We start from the raw sequence: 12175 nt of genomic DNA, 5'->3' as shown, positions 1-12175 counted from the left end.
ATCCCAAATGATTTATGATAAATGGTCTTTGGCTTATTAAATGCTCAAGCCTCATATTCCCTGTTCATGCAGTATTGTATATTACCCCAGTGGATTACTTAACATATCTATGCATTTTTTCCAACATTATTTCATTACGGCACAGTACATAGCGCTGTCTGTTGTTTAAGTCCAAGTGGGCATTCACGCTACAACAGTCACAATATAAACATAGCATTACTATTCTTAACCACTCAGTTTTGAGCATCGCAATATTAGCCCAAGTGGGAAGAACCAACAAACATTCACTGGAACATACATTGTGTTCACTTAGTTCTAATTGTTCTCGCTCTCGCTCTCTCTCTCGCTCTCTCTCTCGCTCTCGCTCTCGCTCTCTCTCTCTCTCTCTCGCTCTCTCTCTCTCGCGCTCTCGCTCTCTCTCTCTCTCTCTCTCTCTCTCTCTCTCGCGCTCTCGCTCTCGCTCTCGCTCTCTCTCTCTCTACATATATATATATATATATATATATATATATTTCCATATGCAAAAAACCCACAATTTGGAAAGCCTCTCGTTGCGTGATTATGCTCTTTAATTGACATCATGCTGGATACAAACACGGCAGTTATCGTGAAATAAAATGTCAAGGTGCCTTTAACTGCCATACGCGTTTCAGGAATGCTGTCCTTTGTTCACTGGCTCGGCACAAGAGGAACTGCAGAAGGCAAAGTGTGATGCTCCTTTTGCTGAGTGCTTAATAGTCTTGCCACAGTGGGCGTGGTTTCTGGAGCATTATGGTATTTAGAGTTCCATAGTTAAACCCTTCGTGGGTGCCTTCCCAAGTGTTCCTTCATATTATAAACCTCTCGTAGGATCACAAAAACCTTCCATGAGAGTATTCAGCCTTCTGTTCACGATGTCAACATCACATGCAATTCACACAGCGCCACTTACTTCCATCGGCGCTGTAGACCCGCATGGGTAGCGGTGGGGCTTTCCGTGAACAAGGCAGGCCACAAAATATTTCCATATGCAAAAAACCCACAATTTGGAACAGGACAGCATTCCTGAAACGCGTATGGCAGTTAAAGGCACCTTGACATTTTATTTCACGATAACTGCCGTGTTTGTATCCAGCATGATGTCAATTAAAGAGCATAATCACGCAACGAGAGGCTTTCCAAATTGTGGGTTTTTTGCATATGGAAATATATAAATATATATATATATATATATATATATATATATATATATATATATATATATATATATATAGTGTTCTCTCTTTCTCTCTCTTTCTCTCTCTCTCACTGCGGAGGTCGTATGTTTCATCTCAGCAAATATCTGAGGTTATACTGGCCATCCTAGTAGATGTAATTGGAGTCTCATGGAGTGTCAATAAACAGTTTGCCATGTTCGATGCCAATATAAGTTGATAGATGTTAAGGGAATGGTACTTTTAAGTCACAATCACAATAGGACAACAAATGCAAAACTGTGGATTCACCATGAACACCGATCTCACCTTAAGGGCACACCACCAAGAAAACAAAGACTGCCTGGTACCAGCTCTGTCTACTAAAGAATGTTAAACTGTTCTTCCCAGAAAGCTGATGTTTAAGTCCCAGTTCTCTCATCTGGATAGTGGCATTGCTCTCCTCCATAGCCTCCGGACTGCCCCCATTTAAGGGTACTCCACATGCAGGAATAATCCAAGGCCTGTAGAAGTATGACCACATTACCCCTTCCATAATGGAACACTACTATCCTCACCTGCCAGCCTATGTGGTCTTCAAAACCAGCTGCATCATCTGCAAAGCCTTAACTAGGTCTACAAAGCCATAACTCCCTGTATATCTGCCTTACGAGCTCGCAATCTCTATTGACTCTCGGTACACCCTCAGCCCAGATACCATCAGACTGGAGAATAAAGAAAAAAACAAGGCACTAGGCCATCTCCATCTATGCACTACGCTTGTATCCATCAAGACTGATTAAACACTCCTCTTCACAAGCAACAGCGTCCTGGCAATTACCCTTCATCCTCAAAATATGCCACAAAATGCATGTTACTTACATCGCCTGCTTCTAAATACACCCACCCATCTTTCCCTCATCTTGCGGCGCTTCCCTCTCATCTACCATACCGCCAAAGACCAACACACTGGCAGCATTTACCCTCCCTACTTTTACTAGTGTTATAGCCGCTTCATCCTAGCTTCCTCCTACAAAGGCCATCCTGCTGTCAGCATTTTGTTCTCAGTGGTTCCTTTTGCCTACTCCATTTGCCTCATGAGTAATGTTCACATACCACACCGTAACACATGCATTGATCCTTTCTAGAATTCTAAGTTTGCTTGTCCATATTCACCCTACTGTGCAGTGCCAACCCACTGGGAACATGTTGTGGTTAACACAAAACCTTACCCTCTATTTTTCAAACTCCCCTGTACTCCTTTCCCCTCCCAGGTCCCTTTTTCCACACTCATGCCTATAGATTCACCACAGTGCCGACGACCATTGTACTGCAATATGTTTTCTCCTGCCACCACTTACACATTTCACCAACTAGGTTTGTCTTCTCGTCCTACCCTAAGGCTTCTCACACAAACATCAGAATATCTGTAGGCTCATTGTCACACATATCCCACCACTATGCATCCTGTGCGCCCTTTTCCTAACCATCCATTATTCATGAGCTAAGTAAATGGCATTAGCATCTCATAACACAAACAACCCTTTATGAGAAAAGTAAAAATCAAATTGACACCCTTTAAAGACAGTTGTTTAAAGCAGGTTGCTTACTGGTGAGAAACAAGTCCAAGGAAGTCAGTTGACTCTATAGTGTAGATATTTAGTCATGTGGTAAATTTTATCAGGTACATAATGAGGAGGATTTTACTGGTGCAATAAAGGTGGAATGTAGGAACCCTGCCCATTCGTTTTCTGTTGACAGAAGTCTGACAATAAATTACGTTTCGGAAAGGAAATTGTCGTCCCTGCAGGGTTTTAATAGAGGGATCTCAGAGCAAGATTTCCAGATCATCCTTTATCTTCACAATAGGGTACATCTCCCTCAAGCTGTCTGAGTCAACTGACTGCCTGTCAGTTGTCTCTCAGGGACAACGCAGATAGTATATCTTTAAAGAATATGTGGATGCCTGGGGTGGTGAAAGCTTTTGAGGTCTGAATTTCCAGTTGGAGAACTAGAGCCGGGCACAGTGCTTCCTCCTTTCTTGGTTCTCTCTAATCTTTTGTACACTTCTTTGTCTACAGCCTGATGAATGATTACTTCTTCAAGCCTCCAATCAACAGATTCAGCCTGAACTTCCTGGATCAGGACTTGGAGAGAGCATATAGAGCCAGCTATCAAGAAGAGGTACCATTTATTTTCTATGTATGACCTGGTGTGCTTTTAAGAATAGCTTTATGCATCTGATATCTTGTGGGTCTGAGGGTGTCAGTTGTCTATGAAGGTGGAAAGACATTATTCATATGTCCCCAATGATACTTTAATAAAAGGGGCTATGATTTAATTCTGGCCTTTTTGATGTTTTCATTTGCTTGCCTTTGAGCATACTACCAAAACCCTTCAAGTTGGTTGAACGTGCAGCTGAATTTCCTTAAAGGGCGAATACTGCACTCCTGGCGGTTGCCGATTTGGGAAATTAGCTTCTCACCTTGAAGAGTCTTGAGAATCACTGTGGTTGAGGTAGCACTGGTAAAGCATGTTGGTCAAGGATACCTACCCTGCAGATAGAATACTGTACGTACACTCTTGGCATCTGAGATGGAGGCGATTATGACCATATGATCCCAGTTTCAATTGATTCCTTATTTCCTTTAGGTTGACTGTTTCTGTTGTGGAGACTCGTCGAGATTGGTTTTACCCAGTTATAGCAGAGACCCTACTAGTCCTAGAGCATCGGAGTAGCAACTGTTCTAGATGTCTTTGGTCCCTAGTCGTATGAACCTGTAAGAACATGAACACATGGCTTTTGAATTCGAGTTAACATCTTTATTTCATTTGCCTGCAGTCCGCATCGACGGGACTCTAGTTGAGGGCAGCTGTCACTCACTTCAGCAAAACATAATTAATTAATTTATGCTTCTCCCTATCAACTTTTGTTCTTTTTTCAGTAACATGTCTACCAAACAATCCTTCCCTGCTGTAACCTTTTAAAAAACAATTCTAAGATTAATTCTTTAATTCCTATTTGTTGTTCTGTTAACTTCCTATTTTTTTGAAACAGGTGATAAGGACGGCTCCTGTAAAGACATTTGGCAGTGCCACCTTTAGTTCTCTCCTGGATGTGCTGCTGTCAACTGTGGTCTTCTTGATCCTGTCGATCACTTGCTTCTTAAAGCAAGGCACATCTACGTCAGCCCCATCACTGGGCAGCATTGTGGTCTTCGTACTTGCTGGTCTACTGTCGGTGTTGTCACTCATCGTCTCTGTCAGGTAAAATTGCAGAAGGGACAAATACATTTTTTTCTCCGTTAACATTTGCAAAATCAAGTCAGATGGTGCTTTTCTTTGGTGAAGTTCAGAGTCGCCAGCTTCAGATAGGCCAAATGGCCAACCACTATTCACCAATAAGCATACAGCTCCTCTTGCCTATCAGTTGAACATCTGGGTTTTTTCATCACAGTTCACATCAGGTGCTACAGCTACTCTGTTAGCACCTCTTTGTGTCATAAGTGTTATAGAACTAAAATGCAGTGTTTGTGGCAGTTGCAGTGTGAATGGTGAGGAAGTACATTTGGCATTTTGATGTATGTTTGATTATATTCTTCATATGTTTTTACCTGTCTATCTGGATGGGATCTGATGTCAGTCATAGATTAGAAATGATTTAAAAAAATCTGAAACCTACAACTTCAAGCAACCTGTTTAATGTATGTTCATCCTCTTTACTGACACTTGATGTCATTGCTTTGCCGTCTGATAGGACTGGAAGTTTATTCATTTTTTTTTTATAGAATAAATCACTTCAATATTTTCTGGCTGTTTCCCCTACACCTACTGGATAACTAAAATGAATAGTGTGTAGAAGTTTAACTTTAGCTTAGCTGCTTTTTGCGCGATTCCATCAATTATAGAAAATACCTATATTGAACCAAGATTTCAGGAACTGGTTATGGGTGAATATCTTCTTTTTACTTTTACAATGTACACACTTCTCAAATCTTGCAACCAGAATACTGAGAGGCGAACACTACCAGTATGGTGACCGCATAGGACCGACAGCGGGCAAATAGTTTCTATAGAAAGAGGTCATCTACATTGGGGGTCTCCAACCTTTTCTGTAACAGGGGCTTCTTCTAATTGTTAAAAATTGTCACGAGCTAATCACTTTGACAAATGTTGCAGTAGTGACCCCAACAGATTACAGTAGTGGCCGCAGTTTGCAAGTTTACTGTTTGAAGGGAAGAGGTGTGGCGCAGCGGCCAGGGCGACTGACGCCGGACGCTGGGGATCACGGTTCGACCCCCAGCTCTGGTGACAGGGGTCTGCCCAGCACCATGTGACTCTGGACAGTAGCTCGCTTAATCTTCCCAACGGCGCCCAGCGCCGGGAGTCCTACGGGTAGCAGTGCACTTTAGAAATACTGGATTTACATTTATTTATTAATCTAAACTCCACATCTTTGTATTTTGAAGATATGGATATTTTCAAGATACATATGTGTGGAGTTAGGAGCATAAAAAAACTATACTTACCTGCATCATATTGTGGTAGTCTATATACTGGATACAATATATTGGCTAGGCGATATTTAAAGTTTGATGTTATAGTAGAGCATCAACCATCCCCACGCATGAGGCAGAGTTACTAACAGCAGTGTCAGGAAATTCCTTGTCATAATAAAATGCCTCCATATGACTAAATAAAGAACAACCTTAGCATAAGTGCCTACTGGCACAACGGAAATACTACAGGCCACACATCTCCACAATTCGGTATGACTAGGGCTCCGATTTCCATCTGTATTCATGCATATTTATTATGTGCTTAGTGGAAAAAATTAAGTGCCGATGGGCATGTTTCAAGATTTATTAAACCGACAAATGTTTACTCCTGTTTGAATGTGCAGTTGATTGTAGCCATTTACAGAACAATATAGTCATTTGAAACAATTTGCTTTGTAGAACATCTTAACCAGCTGTACAGCTGCAGTTAAATAAGTTCCATTAGGGAATTGTTTTATTTGTAACTCCCTTTCCTTTCAACCTGCCCAGCTATTGATCTTGCATTCATAAATGACAGTAGTGAGAGTCATAAAAGCAAAACTAGTTTCTGTATTTATCCATATTTTAAAAAAAATACATACAGAAAAATAGATGCGTTTATGTCAGTATTTATCTGTGGATATGAAAAACTGCTACCCTTAAGTATGACCTAAAACAGCATAAATAGGTTTTACATTTTCAATCATTTTGATTTTTAATATAAACATGTTAGTTTCTCAAAATACATGGTTTCCGATCAAATATGCACTTTCCATTTCTACAATATGGCTATAGTAGATCCACTGAATTAAGTATTGTGCCGGGCAGCACTTCAAGGAACTCCTTCTTGGGTACTGATGAGCTACTGGTAGCACCTGGGCAACCAGTTGGAGACCTCTGCCCTGCCCCTGATAAGCTTTTAGTATTTCCTTTTTATTATTTTAACTGTTGTTTATTCGTTTAATGTGTATTTTTTGCAAATAACACAAGAAGAGCAAAACAATTTGACAATTTAGTGGCACACGTTGATGTCCGGTCTAATCAGAAAATTACAGCATGGCAGACATCATGACCACCCCTGACATTAGCCCAGGTTTCTGAAGTCTCTCCTTTGACCCCATATTTTTTCAAACTTTGTGTGACAATCCGTGCCGCGTACACTGTTTGTTCCCCAGTCCCCCCACAGCCATGCAATGTTTTTCCTAGCAACCATGACGGGCACATTACAGAACAATGATGTATACATAGGCAGCCTCCTCTCCCCCCCCCCCCCCCCCCTTCCCAATAAATCTATCATGGTAAATTTCTGATCTATCACCAATTGGCCCAGTTATTCCCAAAATGGGCAGGGGATGTTATTACCAAAGGGTTTGGTAATAACATCCCCTGGCATCGACATTCCCACAGACACCTATCATTATCTGCCTTCCCCATGCATAATATCCCGGTTCTAGTATAGTATGCTCAGTGTAGTATTTTAAGCTGCACCCCTCTAATCCCTGCCTTAATGACAATCTCTCTTGCAAAACATCACGCCTCCCCCAGTCTTCATCTGCCAAAACCCCAAATTGCATTTCTATTTGCCCGTTAATATAGCAATAGATGGAAGGCTGTTGTTTAAGAGTGCCCTGTAGATTTGTGAGATGACATGCTTATGTAGTAGAGCCGCTAATATTAGGAACTCCAGTGGTGATTCGTCTGACACATCTTGTAGAAATACCCCATACCATGTAAGAGCATGAGCGACTTTTTTTGTATTCCCTTTGTCTCAAAATGTAACGTTTTGTTTGATAATATATTAGATATGGTTGGTTTATTGCTTTAATTTTCTGTGACATTAATTCATTGTGAATCTATGTTTGATGATCATTTGTTTAAAATAAACGCGCTTGTAGTGTCTGCTTTCCCCATCTTGACACCTGCCTTCCTTAATCGTAACCCCAATGCACTAAACACAGGAAAGTGCTTATCGACTGTATAGAGATAGTGTCAGTCCTATCGAGCATTCACTGTGGTGAATGTGCTGCCTGAAACTTTTACAGGTTACTAAACTCAGACATGTGCATGTTGTTGGCATTAGTAGTGAACAACTATTTTTTAAATCTCTTCTCTTGAAATCATGGTGAGAATTTCCACATTTTTGTGTTTGACAAATCTTTTTCTTTTTGTGATCATTGCAGGATGGCATTTTACTTAGAAGATGTAATGGTTTGTACAAAGCGCCTTCTTGAGGTGATCTCTGGCTGGTTACCTCGACATTTCATTGGGACATTACTTGTATCCCTCCCAGCTTTGGCCGTCTTCTCGCACTTCACATACGAGTTTGAAACTAACATTAATGTGAGTAGCATCCATATTTGTATCTATGGCCACAACTAAAAAACTTTTCCAGCTCACCTTGTTCTAAAATATGTGAAAAATGGTAGTTAGAGTCTATTGTACTTCTGTTGCCCACTTCCTTCTGTCAATGAAAGTTTAATGACGTAAAGCAAACCGATACGTAAAGAAAAAAGGTTCCAGCCATCTTTTTGGACAATGTCAATTGTACTCATTGGACGTTTCAGGGCGCATGCAACAATTTTTGCCACTGTATGAGCAGTCAAGCTTTTATGTTCCCCTCTACCGTTATAATGACGTCACATTTGATGCTCTTAGTTTGAAACTGCTGGAACCACTCTACATAATTTCTTAGAATTGCCTTGCTTTGAGATGCTAATGTTAACAGTTTCTCTCTGTAATATTGACTGCATATTCCTCAGAGATTGAGCAGGTAACCAAGTGAGCAAACCGAGGATTCTTCACCTTCCAGCATATGACACATCAGTGACTTTGAATGCCGGCTCCTCCCACTATGGTTGTGCTTTAGTAAGACAGAGATGGTTCGTTTAAGAACTTTGCGGTATGAGTTGATTAATGAAGAATCTTGTGTGTAAGATGCTTCTTGATTGTTGAATGCACTAAAGCAAACAACGTGAAGCTTCAGAGAAACTCATAACTCAGAAGGTAGTAATGTCAAATCACAAAATGTTTGTTGAATTTAGAATTTTGTGTTCCTTTCCAATCTTTATTACCATTTGTCAAAATTCCCAATGTCAAGTGTCTGCAAGAAAGGTAAAAAACTCCTCCAAATGCATTACCACCAGAATCCTTTGTGCTGCGACTGCCATGTCCACCACAGCGTCTGGAACACAGCAGGTCCCTTAGTGTTCCCTCGCAGTGGAAGATAACTCCTGATGAAGGAAGGCAGCTTATGTTTTGTGGGATTTTTTCTGGTCGTAGATGACTGCTCTGGGGATCTGTCTTTGGGGGAAAAATAAAAAATGTCTGCAAGTTGTGACTAACGGACTTGCCATGACTGTTTTTTCCTAAAAGGTGACTGCTTTTAGAGTTGGGAATAATTACATTTAGACCATCACCAATCTTTAAATGACTGGCATATTTTGAGTTATTTTCCAGTATTTAACCCCTTCGGCGCTGATGACGAGCTCAGCTCGTCATCAGTTGCGCCGCTCGCACGCTGATGACGAGCTGAGCTCGTCATGTAACGTGGCTTTTGAAAAAAAGCCGCGTAGCGCGAAAATAGCCGCAGCACGCATGCGGTTAATTATCAGATTTTCAATTTGTGTAATATTTCTTCCTTTTACCTTTACTCTTCTGCAAGCCTTCAATGGCTGCTGGTGGCTAAAGATAACTAATTCGACACCACACAGTCTCTGTTGGATGGTACTGCATGATCTATTTGGTGAAGCTGCTCTGATTCATCCTTTTCCCATTGCCATGCAGACTTAAAATCCTTAAAGCAATTTGGTGTCGAAAATATTTAAGAACGGATTGATCATCAGGGTTTTTCCTGACCACGAGTAATCGGATTTCTGTCCATAAATGCTGTACCATTTATGAGTACAGATGAACACAGAATAATGATGGGTGTAGTGCTTGAATTAATATCAGCCGCTGGTGATTACCCCATGCTGCATTCCAGTTGATTGTTCGTTTGCCCACCATGCCACTGCAGATGGAAATCAGTCTTGGCCCTGCTCCTTTTTGAACAGTCCAGCCTGAACTGCCAGGCCAGTTCCTTCTAAATAGGAACAAAAGCAACCCCAGACCAGAACCAGACGAAAACCATCAATGGGCTGAGTAATTTCCAGTGTTTGAGATTTATTCAAGCATTCCATCCATTTTTTTTTAATCATGGGATGTCAGTAATTGACAATCTTTTTCTAGAAAAAGGCATTTTGTTGCATATATATATATATATATATATATATATATATATATTTATTCCCAGGATTCCAATGTCATTTCAGGTATGTTTTCAATTGTTTTATATGCACATTTTGGGCATTACATCTTCCAATGAACAGTAATATCTGAATAGAACCCCCACCTCTGGCCTGGTTCTCTGCCGCCACATATGGGTATTTGATACATTAAGTGCTCAGGTTCAGATAGCAGATGTGCTACTGTTGAAAATAAGATGTGAACCCCAAAATTTTCAGAGAAAACAACAGACTATGTTGAATAACATTGGATAGAGTTGTGAATTAGAAAATATAACGCAAATGATGTTGACTAAAAGTATTGCAAGATCTGTCCTTACAGAGTACACTCATTGCTGCTAAATGTGTTTTTCTGTGGAACAATTGTTTATATAGTAACTTACTGTACCAGGGAGATTTGAAGGGATCCTAAAGGAATTGCATCAAATATTTTAAAGAATTAAGAATGCAGGGATTTTGGATTAGACTGAATGTCATTGAGATACACCCATCATTAATGCATGTAGTACCTGCGAATCAACAATTGCATCAAAATGTACTTCACCGGTTATGTGACTTTTAACTTTTGTTCCCATGACTCTAAATCTGCAGGTCACACCTTCCCGTACTCCTTCCCCTAAAAATGTGTGGTTATGTCTTTTGTGTTGATTTATTCAAGACATCCCATATTGGCACTGAGCAAATGTTTGAATATGAATGTGGGAGTTCCGAAACTGGATCTGTTTGCGTTTGCCAAATACTGTTTTCTTCAACCTTTCCATCCCAATTCAGTAATGTGCTTTCTTACCATTGGACAGTGGAGAAGGGAGTCCTCAGTCTAGAATGTAGGACAGTATTTAGTCATGCATTCTACAAGAATTCTGAATGAAAATGCTACTCTTTGTGATTTGGGAGGGGGGGCTTTCAAGATCTGGTTTGTGTTTTTGTTATTCAGTGTAATAAGCAATTGATAAAAAGGTGCTTATTTGTTTAGAGGCAGAGAATGTACAGCAATTGTGTGAGAGTTAACTCCACAAAGATGATATGTAAGGAAGCCACTTAGTCATCAATGTATAGATGTTGTGTACTTTACTGCCTTGATCAAAAAAAAAAAAAAAAGCTTGGTCACAGACACATTTCATACATTCAGAAGTAGAGCCAACATTGGTTAGTATCGTCTTCTTTTTCTGTGTTATCACAGTTACCCTCCCCATAATAAATCAATTATATTCTTTGGAGATTCTTTCACGGATGAATGATCGGCAGAGCAAAAGTGTACATTATAAGTATAGGTTAAGGATCTTCAGAATTAATAGTTTTAATGACACTTTAGTTCGTCTGGACCTTATTCTTAACAGCCTTGCCTATCATCTTATTACTTCAGAATGTTTCCTACATCTCTATAAATGGGAATTAACTGATGATGCTAGTGCCAGATGTATCCTGCAATGTTGTCATTTCTGGAATTTGCTGAGAATTACCTTCCTGCGTTTCTCTATCACATATTTAAGGATTCCTAAGTCAAAGCTGTGCCACTGTCCATATTTATCAATGATTTCAAGCCTTGCTGCATGATAAGAAAGACAATCCACTCCATACCACATTATACTGTGCATCTAAGATCAAGATCTTGATGGGGAGATGCACTGAGCTGCAGCACTAACCATGAGTTGCAACACTAGCCTATATCTATGTGCCCCAAGGATAGGGAACTTAATCCAGTCCAGATCTTCCTAGTTCTGTCCCTGTTCCACTTCACAAAAGAGTTAAAGACCTCCTCTTCAATCAGCATCAATCACTCTGCACTTTGACCACTTTGTTACCGAACTACTAGAAAGATAGTTCGCTTCAGCTCACCAGCAAACCCGGATTCAAGTAACTTCTTGTTGGAAGGTAAAAAAACACTTTCTGAATCTATCAGCAGAGAGTTCCTTGTGATCCGGCCACCAATCCCACTACCTTATCATGATCTTCTAGCGACATCTCTTGATATGTCATCACTTAATTGCTTGGACTGCTCTGACATTAGCCCTTCCCCAGACCTACTCCTATTCCTCAAGTAGCATGTTGGCATGATAGAGGCCAAATACTAGACCAACCTGTAAGGAGTTCCATACCTTATCCTTAGCCAGTGATCCCCCTCCCTCATCATGCCTTCTAGTATAATTGTATCTCATGAAATCATCTAGTTATCTGATCCATC

The 12175-nt window shown here is 40.4% G+C and overlaps 1 protein-coding gene across 2 annotated transcripts in view; it reads left to right on the top strand.

The window, feature by feature from the left end:
• The window catches only part of ADCY9 (adenylate cyclase 9), a 508932-nt gene that overhangs the window by 444640 nt on the left and 52117 nt on the right, over positions 1-12175 (top strand). For both annotated transcript variants that reach the window (XM_078663127.1, XM_078663126.1), the window contains exons 6-8: positions 3254-3356; positions 4231-4439; positions 7891-8050. In XM_078663127.1, the coding sequence (XP_078519253.1) occupies positions 3254-3356; positions 4231-4439; positions 7891-8050 (472 nt within the window). The remainder of the gene's footprint in view (positions 1-3253; positions 3357-4230; positions 4440-7890; positions 8051-12175) is intronic.

Source organism: Lissotriton helveticus, chromosome 10, assembly GCF_964261635.1.
Source record: "Lissotriton helveticus chromosome 10, aLisHel1.1, whole genome shotgun sequence".
NCBI classification, from domain to species: domain Eukaryota; kingdom Metazoa; phylum Chordata; class Amphibia; order Caudata; family Salamandridae; genus Lissotriton; species Lissotriton helveticus.
The sequence above is the reverse complement of the archived record's forward strand: the minus strand, read 5'-3'. Positions and strand labels throughout refer to the sequence as shown.